General features: G+C 36.4%; 1 protein-coding gene across 1 annotated transcript in view; it reads left to right on the forward strand.

Annotated features, from left to right (window-relative positions):
• The first annotated feature begins 1,107 nt into the window (after positions 1-1,107).
• Positions 1,108-23,906, forward strand: part of LOC140136324 (uncharacterized) — a 201,552-nt gene continuing 178,753 nt past the window's right edge. Inside the window, 1 exon segment of the mRNA XM_072158051.1 lies at positions 1,108-1,265. Coding sequence (XP_072014152.1) covers positions 1,226-1,265 — 40 coding nt within the window. The 5' untranslated portion in view covers positions 1,108-1,225.

Below are 23,906 nucleotides of genomic sequence, written 5' to 3' on the forward strand. Positions count from 1 at the left end.
TCAAAATCCGAGAGGAGATTTTGAGTAAAACGATGGAACCGGCGTTTATTATTACAATTGAAATATTCAAGTCGAACACGTATTATGCACAGTACGCACGGCGTGTGGGATACACACACACATACACACCCCCACACACCCCCACCCCGAGATCGTACCGTTACAACCTCATTTGTTTGGCTCAAAATTAAAAGGGGGGCATATCTGACAGTAAAAGCTAACATTTTATGGAAAATTAATACTAATCTATTTTTACAGAAATGTTATAATATGGCTTAATATCATATAATTGGAGCACAGAGAGCAGGAAATGCATGTTTGAATGTGTTCCTAACGTTTTCCTACACCTTTTGGGGCGTAATATAGAAATAGAAATGGTGCCCAAAATATCTGTGCCAAAAATCGCTTGCCCCCCCCCCCCTTTCGACTTGCCAAAAATCACTTGACCCCCCTTTCGACCTGCCAAAAATGCTTCCCCCTTTTGGCCTGCCAAAAATTCTTTGCCCCCCCCTATAATTCACCAGACCGGGGGTACATATAATTATTGCACCACCCCTAAAAAGTCTTATACAACTTCTCCACACAATTATTACAGCCCCTCACTTCAAATCAAAGTAAAAATCTAAATTGTGTTTTTTAAACTGAAAATAGTTATATAGGCCTATATAAATATATTTCAGTTTGTTCACTTTTTGACATTTTTTTTACATTTGATAAGAGGCAGAGCATGTGAAGATTCTGATATTCAAAATAATTGGAAATGTAATAATGTCAACCCTGTGTCAAATGCCCTTATCAGCTGATTGATCAGCTGCTGTGTTCAATTATATACACCGCATAATTTATGATAGTTTGAGATAACAATACGAATATTTTATCGACTTTAAACAACATTTAACATGTATATTTTGTAGGTTTTCTCCATAAATACACTTGAAATATTTGGTTACTATATAAATTTAAAGAGCATAGACTATATTTTTGTGAAAAGAATATTTTATAATATCTTTTACCCAGCGTAATTTATACAAAATATCATCAAGTATACGGTGTATGGAGCTAGATTATTTGTTTATGTCTTGCAGAAGTTGCAGTGGGAAACATGATCATGCATGATGCGTACGGTTTTACATCCCGTGTGTTATCAGCAATCGTAGTATGTGAATGTAGATCTACGTAAGATTTAGCTTTTATTCTTGTGGATACATATATTTACCCTGTGAAAATGTCGAGGCGAAAACAGAGTCGACCACAGTCTTTCAAACGTAAGTATGACTACAAAATTGCTTTGTTTATGTTCACTTGCCTGATTTATTGTAATAGATAAGGTACGTGTAGACTGGCCACTCACTTGCTAGTTGCTACACGTATACACGCCTCAGTAAGCTTACTTTACCGTCAAGTTTCACATCGAATGGGTTGACTGTTTCCTTTCCACAAAGAATATCACCTAAATAAACTTGTCATTTAGATATTTGAAATTGGTTGGAATTAAAATAATAACTAGATTGAATCAACTCAGATCAGGACTTCGGGAGTAAATATTTATATGGGTTTAGGGCTACATTATAAGTGGCGGCACCAGAAATTTTTTTTTGTGGGGCATGGGGGGGGGGGCAAAGTGGATTTTATGGGCAAAATCAATGAATTTTGCGTAAAATTGCCTCAAAAAGTGGAAATTTACGTAATTTTTGGGGTTTTGCCTAGTCCTGCCAGCAAGACTTCAGTCTTTATCATAAACATAATGACATCTACTGACCTACTAGGTACGACGAGTTACAGTTACTGGAACTAGGGTTTTGCCTCAAAAGTTGGGGGAGGGCAAGAAAAATATTGCGGGGGGGGGGGGTATATAACCACCCATAGTGTCGCCACTGTATAAATAGCAATATAGTCGCTTAACTGGTCGATTGGGGGAAAGCCAAATTTAGGGGGCACACACCCTCACCCTATGCTCCTAGTGCGGACGGTGGTATTCAGGGGAGGCAAATTTCTAGAGGGTCAAACTTTGACAAAATGGTCAAAAATTGGCTACAAATTATACAAAAAGGCCTCGGGGGCAAGACTTCTCACAGGGGGCAGCTTCCCCCACCATTGTGAATAATAGGCCAAATAATGGTTTTGGTCGCTTGTACTCAGGGTCGGATTTAAGTGGTGGCCCCCAGCCAAGGGGGTTGCAACGCACCCCCCAAAAAATGCCAAAGGCCCAAAAAGTCCCATTTTTTAACCCAAAAAGTCCCATTTGTGAGTATAGCGAGGGAAAGAATAGAGGTTTTTTATGCCTTTTTGGTCCAAATCCGCCCCCAGTCCAAAAAGGTCCAAATTTTGAAAAAAATGTCCACTTTTTCAAAATCAGCACCCCCCAAAATAAATCCTGGCTACGGGCCTGAGTAACTTTGTGTATTTATTGCTTTTACTCCCATGTTGTGTCACATTTTTGCCATTTTTAAATTTATCCTCTGTTAATGTGACACATTTTTGATTCATCTTTTGGTTCCTTGCTGGTCAGTTGGAACAGAATTGTCTAGCTTTTACAAAAACATTTAACCCTTAAGTGTGAATGACATGATTCTTGACCATGAATCCCCCTTTATATTGGAGTGGCTTCCTTTTTGTATCAGTGCTTTGTCAATTCCAGTTTGAACCAGGTCAGCTAGTTATATACTCTACTACATTGTGTGTATAAAGTAGTATATGGAGAGGGGAAAACCTCCCCCCTCCCCCTTAACTTTAGCCTTCCCCCATTCCCCCATCAAAAGTAGCAGAAATTCCACTGAAAAAGCAAAATTGACAGTTTTCCCCCTGGCTACGCCCCTGATTGTGTATCATTATTATCATCCTCCTCATCTTCATCATCGTCATCATTGTCATCCTCATCATCATAAACACCATTGTCAGTAATATTGTCAACCACTGAACTACAAAATCAGCATTGTTACGACAGAGTATTGTGATATCAGAATCGGTCCACTTCCTCCAAAAGTACAATCACCTAGATCATATCTGCTGGGCTGCAACCCTGACAGTCAGAGGCATAGTGTCATTATGTAGTAGATGGGAGTTTTTTCAGGCCTTATCTCTGAACAGATTGCATAATGAGCCCGGGGTGTCACTCCCATTGTGGCCTGTACACCATCCGCGATAATCAACTTTTGAAAAGCACCCTAAACAAGGATTTAACCCTTGGCTAAAACAATACCCTAAACAGGGATTTTATTCCTTGCATCAAATTTCATACCCTAAATTTCATTTCAGCGTATTAGCAATTGCAATTTTGCTACCCTTTTCCCCAATATTTCATGTTTTTGACACCCTAAGCGCGTTACGCTGCAGCGTGTCGTGCTTACCCACGAAAAACTACCCTTTTTACGCGTTTTCATTATCGCGGATGGTGTACAGGCCACAATGGGAGTGACACCCCCGGGATAATGAGATCAACTTGGGAAAGTTTAAGGTATTTTCACATCTCTCACTATGTGAACTATAATACTCTCATTCCCAATGGCATAGTTCACATGACCCACATTAAACTAGCAAGGCTCAACTTTTGACCTCAAGGTATGGAACATTAGTTTTTGTACCCCACACATTCAAATGTCATATTTTGAGTATAGGTAAAGGACTGTGTCCTGGCAGACAGGTCCGTACACAGGGGTGCAGGGGGTGCGGTCCACTTTTTAAAAATCCGTAACCCCCCCCCCCCGAAAAAAAATCCTGCGTACGGGCCTGCTGGCAGATGAACACTGAGATCCTAGTTTCTTACAAGGTACATTTTGTATCTTAAGGGCTCTGTAACCCATCTTTATACAGTATTTTTGTGGGACCTGAGAGCACATCAGGCCACACCTAATTTTGCATTCTGAATATGAAGAATGTCCCTCTGATATCAAATGATTTTGAGTTTTTTGAAATTCGCAATATAATACAAACTTTATGGCAAATTATTAAAAATTGAAATTTTTTACATTTAACCATCCTCGAATTAAACTAGGTAGACTTTATAAATCTAATGCAGTGCTACTTACTAAAAGTGTATGCTGTATGTAGCTGGGATAAAAGCCGACCATCATATGAAAATTTTGACCTTGCATATTGAAGATATGGAGTTTCCCAAAAGACCCAAACATGGATGTATGCACATGAACATATGTATACTTTCATAATGGATGAAAGTTGCATCTATAGGTCTAGTTGTCTTTATACATAAATTAACTTCAACTATCGTGAGGAGCATAATAGTCAACAGGAACATGGCATTGAATAATCGTAGTAAAATATTCCTGAGATAAAATGATGATATGAAGAATGATAAGCGTTGTGTGTGGTATATGAGTGAAACTTGTGCTTACCGTATCCTTCAAAGGCAAAGTGGGAGTAATGTAATGCTTTCATGCTCTCAGTTTTTCTGCTATGTAATAATAGTTCATTCAACAGTTTTTTCTATTTCTCAGTGGTGTAGCCAGGACTTTTTTTTTGGGGGGAGGATGAAGGGAAAGGCAACTTTTATGGGGAATTTGACAAAATTGGCTAAAATGTACAAAAAAAGCATTTTTTGGGGGGGGCAAAGAGGATGAAGGGAAAGGCAACTTTTAAGGGTTAATTTGACAAAAATTGGCTAAAATGTACAAAAAAGCATAATCTTAAATATCAGGGCGGTCAACATTGGGGGGGCAAGACTTCTTCCCCTCTTTTGAAGAATACAATTTCTTGATTGTGAGGAACCTTCCCCCATGAAAATCAAGTTGTGTACATAGTAAATGAAAATAAATGTACATGTTTATTGTTTATTCAGAGAAGACATTCCTAGAATAAAAAGGTTGAATTTTTTGTATCAAATTCGATATAATCAGAGGATACATTTCAAGAGTAACAAAGATGAATTTCTTGTAAACATTTGACATTAATTAACCAACCTTAAAGACCTCAGCCCACAGCCATCTGACAGGATAATAATGTCTCAACTTATGTGACTGATGCTATATGATAGTTAGGCCAGTAATTCTTACAAGTTACCAGCCTTGCCACCAAAATACTAGTATTCAGCCTGAATACCACCCCGGAATACCACCTAAAAACCAAATTTACCTCTACCACTAGTTTATGGTATGAAGTTATATAAAATGTCATTTATGTATAGTACTTAGCATTGTTCTAAATCTATGCACTATGCTTATTTAAAAGCAAACACAAACAAACAAACAGAAAACCACCCAATAATATCCCTAAAATGTATTCATAACGAACCCTAATCCTGACTGTCAATTTATTGTAATACTAAAACAAACTCTAGTCCAAACCGTAACTTTCAGATTTCAGATGGGATTTCAGATGGGGGCACAGCTCAAGTTTGGGGAACTCCGAATGCAAATATCCTATCTACATGTACTTGAAAATTTGACTGTAACAAATATTCTCCATTTTGTACATAAAAGACAAAGCAAACGAGGAAAGTGACATGATTTGTTGACACACAGTAAAAGGAAATAAGATGTTCATGGGATTCCAATCAATTCTACATCTGAACAGTTACATTTATTTTCCATGTTTTTTACTTCCGGTACAGATGTTGTAGAACCTCTGAAATTGAAGGAGTATTTTGTGATCCTACATGTAGCATCCTCTTTTTATTTATGATTCAGGAGGTATCCACACAAAAAGCTTATTCCCAAAATTTCAGTATATTCCGATTTTGCATTTCTGGGTTCTGCATGATTATGTGTATTACATTGCTCCATAGGCTACTTTGCTGTAAATTTTTTTGTGATATTTTTGCCAAGTGAAGCAATCTGCAAGAAATATTTTGGTTGATCCTTCATGTAATTATTTCGTGTAAGCTAATCCTAACTCTAACCCTAATCCTAACTCTAACCCTAAGCCTAATCATAACCCTAATCCTGACCCTAATCCTAACCCTAAACTAACCCTAACCTTAACCCTAACCCTAATTTCGCCAGAGGTTTACGGTGATATAGAAATCTCAACTTTCTTTGAGAAGAGTTGGAGATGAGGCTGTGGATTATGAAATGCACCTTTTAGAGCCAGGACAAGGGAGAGTAAAAATTAGTGCAAATGTTAACATTTAAAGATGCAGTGGAATCCAAGAAATGGGCTATTCCAGTTGAAATACATATACCCCCTATGGAAGACATGACCACAATTTTCCACACAGGGGGTGTAGATTTCAAATGGAGTCGCCCATTCAAGTAACCCCATTTGAAATTCACACTCCCTGTGTGGAATTATTAAGGTCATGTCTTCTATAGGGGGTGTATGGATTTCAACTGGAATAGTCCAATTGATAGAGAGAGGGAAGGAGAGAGAGAGAGCAAATATCTGTAGCTTGGTTTCTTTCTTATCTCTGGTATTGCAGCCTCCATGCCGTCCAAGATAACACTCGGCATTAATCTTTGGGCTGCATACAGTCTGATAGCCTACTAGATAAGACGAGATCCGTTTACAGATCGAAAAACAGGAACCTAGCACTCTGACGTCCACAAGATGAAGTTACATAAATTACCTCTTCTCCATTCCAGATTACTCTCATTTTCATAAATCAGTTCATTGACCTGTAATTAAGATGTGTGTATTAATAGTCCGACCTCTGGCAATGTAGGTATCATCATTTAACACAACTCCCAAGTGTAAAGTTCTATTTTTGTTAAGTCTGTCGGAACTTTGTTTGATGGTGTGAGAGGGGAGATGTAAAGATTTGTTAGGAGGATTGGGGAGGCTGTTAAGGAAATTTCATGAGGATGTTATCGGTCATGTGTATTTATTGTGGACTTTTCATTTTAGCCTAGATGTTATGTGAAAGTTCTTTGATTGGAACCGACACTAACTGAAATGTATTAGATGTTGTCTTGACATTAACTCAACTTGGTGATGATGATGGTGGTAGTGGTGGTGGTGGCATTTATGGTGAGAGAGAAACATTGTATTAAGTTATTTCAGTTGAAATCCATACACCCCCTATGGAAGACATCACCTTAATCTTCCACACAGGGATGTGAGTATCAAATGGGGGCACCTAAATGGGTGACTTTATTTCATCTATTCCCCCTGTGTAGAAGATTAAGGTCATGTCTTCCACGGGGGGTGTATGGATTTCAACTGGAATTGCACATTTTCATCAAGTAGTGAGCAGAATTGCATCTCATTTGGAAGGGTACTTGCACTTTATACTTGCTTTATTCCTCCATACTGCTTGCAGTGTGGGGGTGTGTGTGTGTGGGGGGGGGGGATAATTGGACATTTGGCAAATTGTTGGAGGGTACCATGTACACCTAAAATCAAGTTGACAACAGTCAATTATCATTGTGAGGTGGTGTAGTTATTTCCCTGCCACATCCTAGGGTGTATATTCATACAGTCTTGATGATGGCAAAAACTTGACTCTGCTTGACAATGTTACATACAATTACAGATTTAAAACACTAAATCTTATGGTATTTTTACAATTGAATACTAAAATGCTGCCATCCTGGAAAGAAATTTCTTAAACGTTTCGTTCCACAACTTTCTGAAATCAGGAGTATAGAGAGACACAATTGTGGACGTCAGCATTCAAATTCATCTTTTATAGCTTAGGTAGGTCTCATGGTTGACCAAAATCTTGCTTTTAATGCCAACTACTTTCTTATCATACTGATGGAGTGTTTTTGACGGTTTGGCTCATATCCCAAGAACATACATGTGGGTTTTGCTTCCCTCAGATTGTAATCTTCTATCAACTGGGTTTCTGCCTTCAAAGTCAACAGCTGTATCTGTGAATAAGTAACATACCCGGGGGGGCCACTCAAATATGACAGTGTACGCATGCGTGACCAAATTTTTTTCAAACACCCCCTAAAAGAGTTTTACCCTACCAGCAAATTTAGCCCCTTAATAAGGTAATTCAGTGTAGAATTTACCCCCTAATGAGTTTTTGGCTGGTGAAAATGCAACAAATGTACCCTTTTTGGACTCATAATTTACCAAAAATTTGAAAAGGTACCCTAAACAAGTTGTCCAGTTTCAGAAAACTACCCTTATTCTTGAAAATCACTGTTTTTAGACCCTAAGCGCGTCCACTGCTGCGTAACTTGCCTTGCCTAAAAAAAACACCCCCTTTTACTTGTTTTTTTGGTCACGCATGCGTACAGACCATTTATCTGAGTGATCCCCCCGGGGTAACATAGGAGGTACTTTGTTCTGACTTGGGAGGGCTTCAAAACCTTCATACAGCATCATACTGGCCTACAGTACTCCAGTCAAAATGTATTTAAAGACCCCCCCCTATATATTACGGGAGCAGTCTAAAAGATACATTCAAGCAAGCAGCCTACAACTTAATTAAATCTTCAAGTTCAAGTCTCTCCTACAACAACATCATGGGCTATTCCAGTTGAAATCCATACACCCCTTAGAGTTAGGGTTCGAATTGACATAGCGAATCTGATTTCATATTCAACATAGTGAACCTTATTTTCAATCCAGTGAACCTTTGACATAGCAAATTTGTGACATGGTCTATTCCAGCTTAAATCCATTCACCTCCAATGGAAGACATGACCTTAATCTCCCATACAGGGAGTATAGATTTCAAATGGAGTCACCCATTTTGATAACCCCATTTAAAAATCACACTCCCTATGTCTTCAATAGTCCATAGCGTAAGTAGAACTTCCTGATGAGTTTTGATACTTGGAGGATAAGATAAAATATGGACTTTTGTCATTTTATGAGAACTGTTATCAGAACAAACAAGGATACGAGCACGTATACCATGATAATATCACTGGTATCATATTGTGAAAGTGTTTCTAATGATAAACTAATCACAATCAGATAAATTTTCATTTTGTTCACTCCCTGATTATGGTTTTGTTTAATGCTTTGATACCTTAAGAATTATTTTAGGGAAATGCAGAGATATTCTCCATCAAATATTTTGTCTTAATGCTACAATAATTGATTAATAAGCTTTAAAAGATCAATTTGATTACTATAACGCAAGCTTTTTGATGAAGCCTCTGTTGTCCTCTCCTTATACCATCTGCTAGAGTATGTATGTTATTACGGTTTCTGAATTTGGTTGTGTGACATGATCTGGTCCATTGAGCTCAAAGACGGTAAATTTGAAACTAAGATAAAGGCAAAAATATGGAGTAAAAAACAATGAACTACATAAGAAAATAGACATCACAAAACTTGAGAACTTTAGAACCAAGTATGCTAGACCTCTGGTGTTTTCAGTTTATGATACCTTAATGTTTGTATAACTTAAGGTAATAATTATATAGTAACTCAATTTTCAAAAAAGTCTCCTTTGGCATCCTTGTACCAGATCATGTCATCATATCAGTATTGCAATCACCATGAACAAATGCATCCAATAGTTCTCGGAGTAAAACCTTCGGAAATTTGAAGAAAATACATCTTTGAAAAACAAAGTTGACTTTTGAGATGAAATCTAAAGCATTAACTGTAGAGTAAAGCATTAGCAGTAAAATGATCTGCAGATCATGGAACTTAAATATATATAGATTGACCAAGTACACGGATAAAGTGATAGGGGTAGAACATCTAAAATTTCACCAAAATCGATGATTTTCATCATGATTAGCGTAAGTATTATGACGAGATAAAGGCTATGTTGTTTTTATGCCCTTGAGCTAAAGTATCGCTATCGTTTTATAAGGTCATTCACTGTTGATATCAGGCTGATTAAGTGATATATTTTTTTCACCATTTTCAAAAACACCTACAAATATTTTAGTCGCTAGATTGCACCAAAAGGCATCAAATCTATGTTTAAAATGTCTAAAACCCAGACACCCAAACCCTACGGTGCTTATTTCATAGACAAACTGTGACTTAAGAGGGTACTACACCCCTGCCCAATTTTGTGCCTATTTTGGCATTTTTCTCAAAAATTATAGCGCATTGGTGACAAGTAAGATATGCATATTATAGGGGCAAGGACTACAATTACTGTACTGATAATTAAATTCAGCAACTCAAAGCAAGTAGTTATTAATTTATTGATTAAATATTGGTTTCCCCTCATTTTTGACTGCAACTCCACAACCTTAGTCTGTGCTGAAATAAAATTTCCAGTGCAGTAGTTTGTCCCCAATGCGGTATAATTGTTAAGAAAAATGCAAAAATAGGCACAAAATTGGGCAGGGGTGTAGTACCCCTTAAGATACACAGCCCAGCAGGTCTGAGGATTGCTGTTGCAAACCACATTTGTCAAATGTACCTGTATTTCACCGATTTTCCTATTTACACCGCTCAAGAAATTGGGAAATTGTAATTTGTTGGAAAAAGAACATTTTTTGGGTTATCAAAGGTGACTTTCAGAAACATATTTGTACTTTGATCACATGCCAAACTGACCAGGCAAAATCAAATTTCATGACTCAATCAGAAATGATAAAAAGATAGTCAAGTTATTTGGGTGACAAATGAATTGTTCCCTGGAGAGAGTAAAAGTTGTCCAATGCCAAGTTGTATGTTCATTTGCTTTCTTTTATTTGTACGTTATTTTCACTTCGTTCTTTCTTTCTTTCTATCTTTCTTTCTATCTTTTTCTTTCTTTCTTTCTTTCTTTCTTTCTTTCTTTCTTTCTTTCTTTCTTTCTTTCTTTCTTTCTTTCTTTCTTTCTTTCTTTCTTTCTTTCTTTCTTTCTTTCTTTCTTTCTTTCTTTCTTTCTTTCTTTCTTTCTTTCTTTCTTTATTTATTTATTTATTTATTTATTTATTTATTTATTTATTTTGCCAGGGGGGTGGTCCATACAATCATCCCTCCCCCAATGTTGACACCTGTATGTGGGTTTTTGACTAAATTAACCTCATATTTGGCCATTTTAGCCCCCAAAGTGCAAATTTTTTTGCGCTTTGCACAAATTTATTCTACTTTTGCACCATATTTCATCACTTTAGCTTCAATATGGCAAACATTTTCACTCGCTAAACTTATTCTTTCGCCAAAAGGTGCTGGATTCACATTACTTCAAGAAATTTTGCCCAACCCCATATCCCCCAATGTCAAAAATAAATCTACGCTAATACTTTCAGTCTTTCTTTCAATCTTCCTTTCTTTCTGTCTATCTTACAGTCTTTCAATTTTACATTTGTGTGATATATGCCAATTTTTAACAAACCGACTCCAAACGAAAGTCACTAAATGACTTGACAAAATTAATGACTTGTGATGGATCATTTGAATAACATTTTGTATCTCATCAGATTTGCTCCAAATCAATGAATACTCCAATATTATTATGATGATGAAAGTAGCTATATTGATAAGAATCTGTATGAAGAAGGAAGAAATTGATGAGTCATTCTTTGGAATCATAATATAGAAACCCAGGTGCATCCTACAGATAATCATCATATCTAATCATATCAAAATATCTATAATTCTATCAAATTATAAATATTTTCCATAATAATAATAATGAGGCCTTGAGGTGATCAGTGTGAATTAAATAAGGTTGGATAAGTTGTTATTGTTTCATAAATTCAGTTGGTATCAGTGATGGGGTGCGGGTATCTTCTTTTTTGGTCTGTTTTTAACTAAAATGAACTCCATTTGGGCAAGTTTTTGCATTAAAATGGCCAAATGCATCAAACACATTGTCCTGGTAAAGTCACTATGGGAGGCAGTCAGCAGGACAACTTTGCAATTTTTTCCACCTGAAAATTTTGCCTACACCACTGATGGATTTTTGTGAAAGAGTACTATTGCAGTGAAAGCCATTGCACTATACTATATACTAATTTAGTATGAATTATATTTCTACATGCAGGTTTTTATCAAAACTGATTTCTCAAAAAATGTGTGGGTTTATAATAAAAGTTGTGGGGATTCCTCAAAATCCTCAAAAAAAGTTTAAAGACCACTGGTGCTATGGGAGGAAATATACTGTTCTGTTTTTGTCAAATGCATATTAATATTATCGATACTTAGGAAGCCGAAGTACATTCTAAAGTCATGAAGTGATATACAATGTGAGAAAAGGAGTAAAAACTTATGTTTCCTATAAATCTGTACAAAATCACATATTTCCACATATAATAAAAGCCCTGTTTAGACTACAAAGAAAAACCCGTTTGTCAGTTTAAGCTTACTTTTGATATCTTTGATTGAACCGAAAACTATAAACATGCCGATAATCTTTAAGAAATTCATTCTTGAAAGCCTGTATAAACCCTGAGGGTTTATAAATAGCCCAAACAGGTTGGTCCAAAGGAACTCCGGGGTTGGTTTTTATCAGGAAGGGAAGGAGGTACTGGCAACGAAGGGTGGATAAGGTTTAGGTGTGAACAACGTAGAGATTGGTCGGTTATGAGCGTTACTTGAGGAAGGAAGGAGATAGGCCAATAACATAGCTAGCCAATCTATCACTACTTTAGTTTAACTGATTTTGTGCATGATTGGCATTGTGAGCTAAAAGATTACAGCTTGTTTCTTGGCAAGAGAGTAAGATATTTGGTGCTGATGATTGGTGTATGATGAGTTCGATATATTGGTGAGGTATGGGGATATTTATGAATCAATTTTAATGGTGGTGCATGGTTGTAAGAATGATAGTGCAAAACGGTACTACCAGATTGTTGCAGTTGGAGGGGACATCAAGCAGGAAAGATGAATGGATGACTCTCAGAATGAAGGCAAAATCTAGATTGCACCTTTTGGGAAGTGTTGTACCAAGATCTTTTTCAAAAGGGGTTAAATGGGGGAAAGAGGGGGAAGGTGACTTTCAAAGGGTAAAAATATGAAAAAAATGGTCAAAAATTGGCTAAAAAGTACAAAAAAGGCCTAATATCTTTAGTATCAGGGTGGTCCCTTGCCCCTGGAAATAGGGCAGCTTCCCCCTCCCAATGCAATTTTGGGGCATTGGGAGGGGGGCGTAGGAGTGAATCCAGGATTTCATTCCTTTCTTTTCGCCAGCCCATTCGGGCTGGTACCTGTTTCAGGTTTGGGGTCAGTTTACTCAAGAGATTATATTTTAGTGGTATTGGAATGATTTTTTTTTTACTTTTTGTGGTTAAATTTTTTAAAAATATTTTAATTCGATTTGTTAGGAAAAGTAAGTATGTTTTGCCGTTTCAACGAACAAAACAGTGAGTATTACCAAAGTTATGTTTGAACTAATTAATTATGACTTTAAAAGTTTAAAGGCCTAAATGTAACAATAATAGTTAATATATATAGCATCATATGGTCAGCAGAAGAAAATCTGACATCACCTATGATGTCATATCAGTGTCCTTGACCGGGGTCCTTACTCCTTGACCACTGAACAGCGTGATATCATGTTGATAACAGATCTATAGAATCAAAATCTTCATCATATCCTCGGATCATATCACAGATTCTCAACAATCTGTGATCATATGGACCATATTGATGTGAAAGTAGTTATCTATCATATCCTGTGTCGTTTTATGGATAAAAATGACTCAAAATGTTATTGATGAAATGGTTGCTATCATAAACATCAGTTTTGTCTTTTCAACGGGAAAAATCCGATGCAAAATAAAGTTTTTAGGGCCTAGCTATAATATGGGCATAATTTATGCATATAGTATTGAACAATGTACCCCATTTGACATGCACTTATAGATAAATAAATTGTCTTACTTTATTAATTTAATAAGACAGCATTCAAGCTTTGACTTACATTTGGCGGACACGCGTGTGAAAAAAATATTTAGGGGTGAAAACAGTCAAAATTCTTGATTGCTTAAATGTTCCTAGGGGTAAAATGTCACATATTTTCAGATTTTGGCACTTAAAACCCCTTATTTTTCATTGATTTTGAGAAAAATTCATTTTTTGGTCCAATTTTGGCAGAAAATGGCCGTTTTGGGGTGACAAAAATTTTGACTTGCTAATTTCCTGTGAGTGTATGAACATGAAAACTACTGAGTAGTGCCTAATTTTTTATGCTAATTATGTGACAAAGGTACATTTGTGATATTCAAATCATTAAATGGGATAAATCTGTTTCTTTATTTTTGTAACAGGGTTAGAAAGTTGGGGGTCAGGATGACAATTGATTTGGGAAAAAATGAAATTTTCGCCTAATTTTGAGTTTGAAAAAGCCATAACTCCTCAATGGTATTAGCTATTGAGATGCTTTTTGTGTCTTTATGTGCAGTATTTCACTAGCTAAATAGTGGTATAAAACTTGACACAGTTGAATGTACTGACAAAAATTAAAGTAGTAATATGTTACCCCTACCCCTAACATTTCAAGGGTGTGAAAAAAAATAAAGGCCTTCAAAAAAAATAAGTCCTTCAAAACTGTGAGGTTTATGCAAGTTTATGTTTGTTTAGCCCTGAGAGTCCCAGTTTTGAAGGACTTATTTTTTTTGCGCCAATTTTCGCTCAAATTTGAGGACTTTGGGCAGAAATATGCCTGTACAGTGCTATGGGGAAAATTTTCAAGTTGACAATTATGCATTTTTTATGTCAGATTCAGTTTCTACACAAAATTTCACCCCAGAAAATGTTCCTTTAAGTAGGATATCTTTCACTTTAAGTTCCCACCATTCTGTCCGCCAAACGTAAGTCAAAGCTCGAACGCTGTCATAACTTCTTTATTATAAATAAAATGACACATAACTATTTGATTCATAAAGTTACATTCAACAAAATGATTGAAGAGAAAACACACAAGGCACTAGGCAGACTGTTATAGAATGGAGTATGTAAGATGCCATGTCCATAGCTTCGCAGGAGTTTCCGACTAGCAATCAACATGATCAGCACATTCAGAAAAACACAGTTTAAGAGTGAAGATTGTAGTGAGTAACCAGTCCTTTATAAATGTGCTGGCCACTATCTATTATAATATAGTAGGCTTAAACTATACATTGCGAATTAATTAAGTTATTTTAAAATAAAATGTACATGTAAGTTAACTCAAACCGGCAGTGTATATATCGAAAGCAGTGAAATCGGACATTCCTAAGCGAAGATATTGAGTTCGTAAGTTCTGGTATTACAAAATTGGAAATTGAGATATCGTGGGTAAAAAGCTGAAAAGACAAAAAAACCCAACGACAACAACAACATCAACAACAACAACAAAACAAACAGACCAGAACAATTTGGAGTACATGTAATGAATTAAAAGAGTTGACATGAGATTAGGAATTAATGTTTTCTGCTGTTTCAGTGTGCATGTTCTCATCGTTGATGGTTTGGTGGACTGTCATGTAGATGTAAGCGTGATCCTAAAAATGCCTTTCACATTGACCAAAACTAATTACAAGACCTCTTCTACATTGAGGCTGGCTTTCCTTTTTAAAGGGAATTTTTATCTTTCCTTTTTCTTTTTTCTTTCCCTTGTGGGAATTTTAAGAGAGCACTGCATTTGCTCTCTCCTGTGTGGAATACCCATGGTCCTGACTGGGGAAGTGCTTATATCTGACTGGGGGAGGGGCTTATATATGCCCTCTGGTTGTGTCACTAGGTAAAAGTGTGTGCATTTGTACGGAATGAAGCATCTCTACAGGATATAGTACCTGTTGCTCTTGTGCCACCAGACAGGGCCATTACTGTGGTTAAGCAAAGTAAGTGGTCGCCTGGGACGGCAAGGTTTGATGGGCGGCAAAATGATGGCAGATGGGAGCCTGCCTGGGGTGACAACAAAATTACAGCCCCCAAAATGGCTCTAGACTTTAAAAACATGTTAATTTACAATTTCTCTTTTTCTGTCCCATCATTGCTTTTTTGCTGTGTGTCGGGGTGTCTGTCTGTCTGTCTGTCTGTCTGTGTACGGTGTCTGTCTGTCTGCCTCCGTCCCTTTATAGAAAATGCATTAAATTTTTCTCAGTCTTCATCTTTTTCACTCCTGCATCTCACTTCCCTCTCTGTATTATACTGTCTGCCTGATTGGCTTGTATCATCCTTATATTCATGCACAAACTCAACCTATGGAAACATGTTGTCTCACAGCCCCCTTACTCATACACCTCTCCTCATTTACCTCACTTACTCACACCCTCAACCGCCTCCCCTACTCACCCGGTATACTCACACACTCACTCTGTCACTCCCTCCCCCACATGAACACCCCCATCACACACACACACACATTTGTGCTGTCAAGTTCTATATTATTAGATTCAGAAGGCTGCCCATGCATTTCAAGCTTGAACCTGTTCTCAATAAAAGAAACTATAATATTTACAGTAATTTCTTGGCCAAACTGGAACATGCGCGTTGCGTCCATGTAGCGTACTAAGCGTGTACGCAATGTAAGGCGCGTGTATGCTTTCTTCTGTACCGCGTTATATTCGCGCGTGTTTAACGCGGAGCCACTAGCGTTTATAGTGTTCCAGTTTGGCCATGAAATTACTGTAAATATTATAATTTAGGTTACAATTTTTAAGTCCAATAAAACATCAAAAACAACTTTAATACAATTAAGAATCAATTGAATTTAACCAGAAATACAAATTTCACACTTAGAAAAGCTAAATTTTCAAATAGAATAAAAGTGCCTGTAACAGTGGTGATTTGTGCCTATTATATGCCCTATAACACCCTTAAACAGCATATTGTAAGTGCCTGCTTCATTACACACGCACAAAAAAGTCGGCGAGAAAAGCCTTGAATTTGTTTGTATTCTTAGCGGTAATTTGGAAAACAGATGCTTATCGCTTTACTTAATCGGGGCAGTTTTAGTGAAATTCACTATGAATGATATCAGATTAAGAGTGGCTTTAATTCTTTTAAACAGGCAATGTAAAAAGAAAAAAAAGAGTATTGATAACTAGTAGATTCAGCTGTGGTACACTGCAATGTATCACCGATGTGGATCTCTCAATTCTCGTCAAAATCTTATCGCGTTTATTTCTTATTCCTACCCGCTTGCTAATAAAAGAAATACCAGGATTGAATAATTTATATCCCCTTCATCATGTTAAAGTAATAAAAAAACGAACCTTCTTTTGGTTTTAATTTCAAATGTAAAATAGATAAGAGTTTTGGAATACACCATCAGAAACTTATCTGATGTGGAGTGCACGCATGCATACAGTAGTAAAGGAACTCTCCTGTGATTCAAAGCTTACAATCAGCCGATGAGATCTAATCTGATCACAACAAATATCACCACTTCTCCGGTTTTTCATTTTGTTCCCTCAGATTCTGTCGTCATCTACATCGTCGTCGTCGGCCAGGGTTTTTCTTGCTAACTATTATTAGTAATTCATCAAATAACACTGTGGCATTAGGAGGCATAAGGAATCTTGAAACATCATATGTGATCAAGTTGAGGACTCAAATTGTGATTTTCAACTCTTGCGTTATATGCAGTGTTCGAATTAAGGAAAAATAATGGTTGTCTGACGGACAACCGAATTAGTATTTTTGGTTGTCCGACGACTTTGTTAGTTGTCCTGGGCGAACGGACAACCAAAATTTCGAACGCTGGTTATATGACTAGATGGCTACTATGCTAATTGTGAATTAGAAAATATCAAGGGGTGTCACAAGATTGCCTGAATTGATACTTTTATTCCCTGAATTGATACTATTATTCCCTGAATTGATACTATTATTCAATATATTTATACCTGGGGGATCTTGATTTTGGATTGAATAGGGATGTGTGACTGGGATTCTAAAAGAAACACCAAAATACACTAATTTTCTATTATTTCTGTTCAAAATTGCAGTAAATTTTCCCCATTCAATAAAATTTTTGCAAAGGTTTCTAAGAAACAATGAAAGTTTTGCCCTTGCCAGAGATGCCCAAAAATACTAATTTTCTATTATTTCTGTTCAAGATTACAGAAAATTGGTCCCATTCTGTAAACTTTTCACAAATGTTTTTTAAATAACAATGAAAATTTAAACTTGCACTGAAAAAACCTCCATCTTTAATACAGCTTTCTATGTGACCCAAAAAGCCTGAAAAGGCACTCCGAATCCCGACCGCACAGTCCTGTACCCACTTTCCCACCAAGGACCCCCTGGATTTATACTCATTTGATTTGAAATATGATCCTATCAAATGAAATTTTGATCTCAGCATAGTAACTCTGGCATAATAAATTTGTATAAGAATTATCACAATTGTGTCATCATCTTGCAGTAATCTGATTCTTAAAAATTTATTAAATTCTATTATTAATAATCTTATCTCTGATCATTTTCATAACTGTTCAAATTATACTTGTGCGACACAACTTTTATATTATAAATGGACTGTTCCAGTTGAAATGCATACTCCCCATGAGGAAGATTCCTTCGCAGAATGAGTATGAGTAGGAGCAACTTCCATTTGATTTATGCACTCCAGTTGTGGAAGATATATATTGTAGGTAAAACCATATACAGGGGAGTAAGGATTTCAAAATAATTAACCTTTGCCAATGCCATTTGAAAAACATGCTCCCTCTGTAGAAGGCTTTTCTTAAATCTTCCACAGGGGTATGGCAGATTTCAAATAAAATGGCCCATATTCTCTATATCTGTTGCATTCAAACACAGATTTCCATCAATAATTAATAGTTCACCCTTTTCCATAATTATTATCAAAATTTAGGGATCCTATAACACCCTCTTAAACAGGAAGCCCTGTCTGGCCAGTTCTCCACAGAAGAACTGACAATACACCTGTTACTATGATGACAGACCAAACAGAATTTACATGGATACATTTTAACCTTGACTAATTCCCCAAGGAACTTGAACCAAAAGTGGGGGTGAAAATTTTGCTCTCCAAAAGAGTGATAAGATTGAAAATCACCCCAGAGTGAGAATCACTCCTAAAAGAGTAAAAACAACCCCTAAAAGAGTGAAAACTATTCTTTCATGATATAAGAGACTTAAGGCTTATATCCCACATATCATACATTAAAAGAGTGGTTTTCACTCTTTTAGGAGTGATTTTCAGTCTTCTCACTCTTTTGGAGAGTGAGTTTTTCAATCTTTTGCTATGAAATCAAAGGTGCTGATTCTGGATGATAATGTTTTCACATGCTGTACAGTAACTAATACTATATCCCTATTTAGTTTATCTAGGTTATTTGCTGAATTTGTTCCCCATTATTTTTCATTTAATTAAATTTTATCTAAAATCAGCACTAAGAAACAAAAATATCTCCTTCCCAGTGGCATTGTTCACCAGCCTCCATCCAGCAAGCATAGTTATACTTTGACCTCACCCTGTAGGGTATGAGTTTATGTACTCAAAACATGCAAAGTTCATTATAAGAGTGTACAAGTATAGAACTACCTACTGATAGATGATGATAATTGAGATATAAGTACAGTTTGGATTTGCAATGTACAAAATTTGATTTGAGGATAAAATGAAATAATATTAAAAAAGAACAAATATTATCAGGAAAACAATCACAAATATTTATGATTTGGCAAATCTTGGTGTTTGGGTCTGGCCCATTTCCAAATGATTTAAGGGGAAAACATTCCATGTACAACTTTTTCATACAGGTAGTTATGTTAACTTAACAGGGCATTTTGTGATCCACAGCCTCATCTCCCCACTTTTCTCAAAAAAGTTGAGATTTTTATACTACTGGAAACCTCAAAAATTTTCTTGCAGATTAATTTGTTTAGTAAAAATATTGTCAAATTTGAATTACGTTCTGGTGTACCAGAACAATGAATTTCAAATGGAATAACCTGAATGGTGACTCTATTTGAAATCTACATCCCCTATGTGTGAGATTAAGGTCATGTTTTCCATAGGGGGTGTATGGGTTTCAACTGGAATAGCCCAATTGTAGTACACTTGCAATTTTAAATAGGTACACCCTGTAAAACTAAGACCTAAAGACCTGTAAAACTAAGACCTAAGACATAAGACCTGTAAAACTAAGACCTAGGACCTGTAAACATGGTAAAACTAAGACCTGTAAAACTGAGACCTAAGGAAATTTGATTTATAGTAATTATAGATCTGTTGTTGTAACAATAGTATGTTATTGCGCTATCACTATGGACCGCAATGGCCTCATCCCGGTGGCATAATTCAATAACCTCAATTAAACAATCATTCAGCAAAATTTGACCTCAAGTTGCAGAGTATGAGTTTTTGTACTCAACATTTCAAAGGTCATAGAATGAATGTACAAATGTATTGGGGATAAAGAACTGTGCCCCTGATAGATGAGCATGTTGTGGATCCTAGTGTATTATCCCCCACTCGACAACAACAGTGTATTTATGCGGGGAATTAAACCAGGTGAAGGCTACTCCGAGGTACAGATAGCACATCAATGGGCCATTCCATTAGAAATCGTCCATACCCATGTAGAACAGTGCATGTATAAGATTTGATAAAAGTCTTCAACAGAGGGAGTATGTTGTTCAAATGGAATTGGCTAGGGTTAATCATTTTGAAAACCATCCCCCTGCTTGGCTTTGCCCAGATACAACAGGAGTGGGTATGTTAAATGAATGTTGCCTAATTGTCTATTCTCTTTGAAATCCATACTCCCTCTGTGGAAGACTTTAGCTGAATCTTCTGCAGAGGGAGTGTGGATCTCAAATGGAATAGCCCAATGGATTATAGTTTATAAAACTAGATCATGAGAGCAAAATCACTACATCTTTTAATCCAAAGAAGGAAAGAAAAACATGAGATATCCATCATGATGAAGGTCGCTTTGAATCTGATGGTGCCTGGTGGAAAAATAAGTGAAATTTAATGTTTTAGTTAATTTTATAGTTGATCATTTAATACAAGAACAAACACTATAACCTTGAGCAATAATATTTTTATAAAAAAATCGGCTTTTATATTGTGAGCATTATTAATATATATTTTATATTGTTATCTCTTTTTTATGAATACGGCTAAACAGATTATGCCTTATCACCAGGGACAGGCGATTTGCGCGGAAAAAAATAGCAAATTGCGCGGAACTTTTTTTTTTCAGTGCAAATCATGTATCCCTAAATTGCGCGGAAAGAAAGTTCCGCGCAAATCGCCTGTCCCTGCTTATCACATCATATATATGTTAGTGCAAGGCACGAGGAGAAGAAAGTGATAACTAACAGTTTGAAAATTTAGGTTAAGATGATCTCAGCAATATCCATGTCATAACTCAATTGAAGTCATATGATAGGCCTACCTCAATTATATCTATAGGTGTGTTCAGATACTTATAGAATTCTTGATGATCGGCGTACTTGAGAATTGCAATTCTTGAGTCCACACGGCTCCATTGAAGACTGGAATCCTCAAGTTTTGTGATGCCTGATGATGTTGGCTTTGGAAGTACAGCCGGAGGCTCATTGTACTACTAGTGGCATACTGTGGAAGTAGCGCTGGAAGACCACTTGAAAATCACTTGGGGAAATCACAACATCCCCTAAATTTCTTGGAGAGAAATTTGGGGCAAACTTAGGGACTGGAATCCTCAAGACTGTTCACACAGCAGATTTTCCAAAATTTCTGCTCGAGAACTGTGTTGCTTTTTATGCTCTCCATGTGAACGTGTCTTATAGGGTTAGCATCTGTAGCAGTTGAGATTTGATTATGAATTTCCTCTCTCTTGGTATAGGCCACCAGTAGTGGCCTTCTTTTCCTTGTTCTTAGGCCAAGAAAAAAAATTGTTTGCTTGCCCTCAATTGAATTTTAACAATTGGGTCGGTCGGTCGGGATTTTTTTTTTTTTTAATTACTAGGAAACTCTAATGTTTGTATTAATTAAGGCTCAAAATATGAAAAATCAGACAATTTTGGTGTCAAAATGAATCAACTAATATTAGAAAACAACTAAAATGTTGAACACAAGCTCTAAAATACTTTTTTTTTACATCTTCAGAATGCAAAAATTTGAAAAGAAAAAAAAACTTTTTCAGGAATTTCCAAAAATAGGGTCGGTATTCTTTTCTACAGTAAATAGAAAAAAAAACCTTTTTTCTGATTTCCAAAATTAGGGTCGGTCGGTTGAGGGCAAGCAAACAACTTTTTTTTTTGGCCTTATCTTCAATTATATTTCTTTCCATATAGACCAGCATGCTTAAAAAGGTTTTAAGCCTAGATTGAGCATTTTGCTTGAGCCTGATCCCGTCAGGACTCAAGTTTTGTCTCCATACGGTTTCAGTTGATTTGCATTCACCACATGCGTTTGTATTGTTTAATACATCATATCTTAAACACATTTAATGTTGGTGTAACTCTTTCATATCTTTGTTCCGAATTTCAATCTAAATATAGGAGGGACCTACCCTCAAAAGAAAGATGTAAAACATTGAGGTTTTGGTACAAAATGGAATATGTTGGAACTAACATGTGTTGCAAAAATCACTGAAAATAAGCTTAATCAGCACTTTTATCAAGGCAAACATAATAATCTTGGTCCTAATGGCATTGTAGTTCAATGCAACATGAGTTTTTGTACCCAACACATCCAAAGGTCATTCTTTGCAGGTAGAAGCATATTGGGGTTAAGGAACTGTGTCCCAGAGATTCTCAGAATCTCATGTCTTAGACCAAAAGAGTGAAATATTCACTCTCCAAAAGAGTGAGAAGAGTGAAATCACTCTTTCAAAAAGAGTATTGTCCCTTATATCATACCTTGAAAGAGTACTAGTTTCAACTCTTTTAGGAGTGGTTTATCACTTTCACTCGTTTGGAGAGTGAATTTTTCACTCATTTTACTTTAGGAAAGTATGGTCTTTACAGCACTTATCCGACACTTTACTTGGAATCCTACTTACAACTTAGACACATTTTTGGCCTCCGCTGCAAGTCATGCTATTTCAGTTGAAATCCATACACCCCCTGTGGAAGACATGACTTTAATCGTCCACACAGGGAGTGTGAATTGCAAATTGAGTCACCCAAATGGGTGGCTCCATTTGTAGACCCACCCCCTGTGTTGGAGATTAAGATCATGTATTCCATAGGGGGTATGTGGATTTCAACTGGAATAGCCCATTAACTGATCCATCTTATTTATTTACTCCCAAATGGTTAACTTATTTTGTGTTACGGTGATAGTAAGATTCAAACAAATTCATTATTTCTAAATGTTGCTAAATTTTTTGTGAAATTCTTTGCACAGTTTCTACATACAGGAACTATTTTCATTTCACAAAATACTTGAAATGCTGAAAAACTTAAGAAAAGAGTTAAAACCATCAAATGTACCCTTAATTTGAAATGCATTCAGTCAGTATACATAAGAAGCATGCGTGAGCAAGCTATTTTTCGTCTCTCCCCATTGTATAACAGGAGATTCAACACAACTACTAACATACACGCTGCGCAGGTGGACGTCACAAGATGGAAAGAAATTTATCAGAGTTATCAACTGATGACAAAGATAACTGCATGCCTGGCGTTATCAGACGGCAAAGCAGCGATCGAAAAACGTGATATGCAAATTCCGTACCAATGCCAATGATATATTAGAATGTAGCGAGATCTCATGAGTGGGTGCTGTATACAGAGCTTTTTTCTAGTGCAGTCAATTCACAGAGGGATTGAGATTTCAACTTATTTTCTGCCGAGATGCGACTTGAGACACAAGCTTTTAAAACTTGGATGGCTCAACGACAATCTCATCCAACAAAATGCACTTTTATCGTTTTTCACATCAGATTAGAATGTGTCCCTTGCCGATAAATGCGTGCAAATATTAATGTGGTTGAATGTGAAAAAGAATGAGAGAACAGTGTAGGGATAAAGTCTAGAAACAATTTTCCCAGCAATGATGCTTATTATGTTACTGATCAATCTTGATGTGTTGGTGAAGTTTTCTCACGAGAGTGTTTGCCCACATGTTTGTTGGCATATTGTATATTTGGAGATTTAATGAATTTGTTTTTTCTAGGTTTTTACTTAGGAAAAAGTGACACAAGATTGTGTAAAACTTTTTGTGCACACTAACAGCTATTAAAATGTGCAGGGAA

This window comes from Amphiura filiformis, chromosome 16 (genome assembly GCF_039555335.1).
Source record: "Amphiura filiformis chromosome 16, Afil_fr2py, whole genome shotgun sequence".
Lineage (NCBI taxonomy): Eukaryota > Metazoa > Echinodermata > Ophiuroidea > Amphilepidida > Amphiuridae > Amphiura > Amphiura filiformis.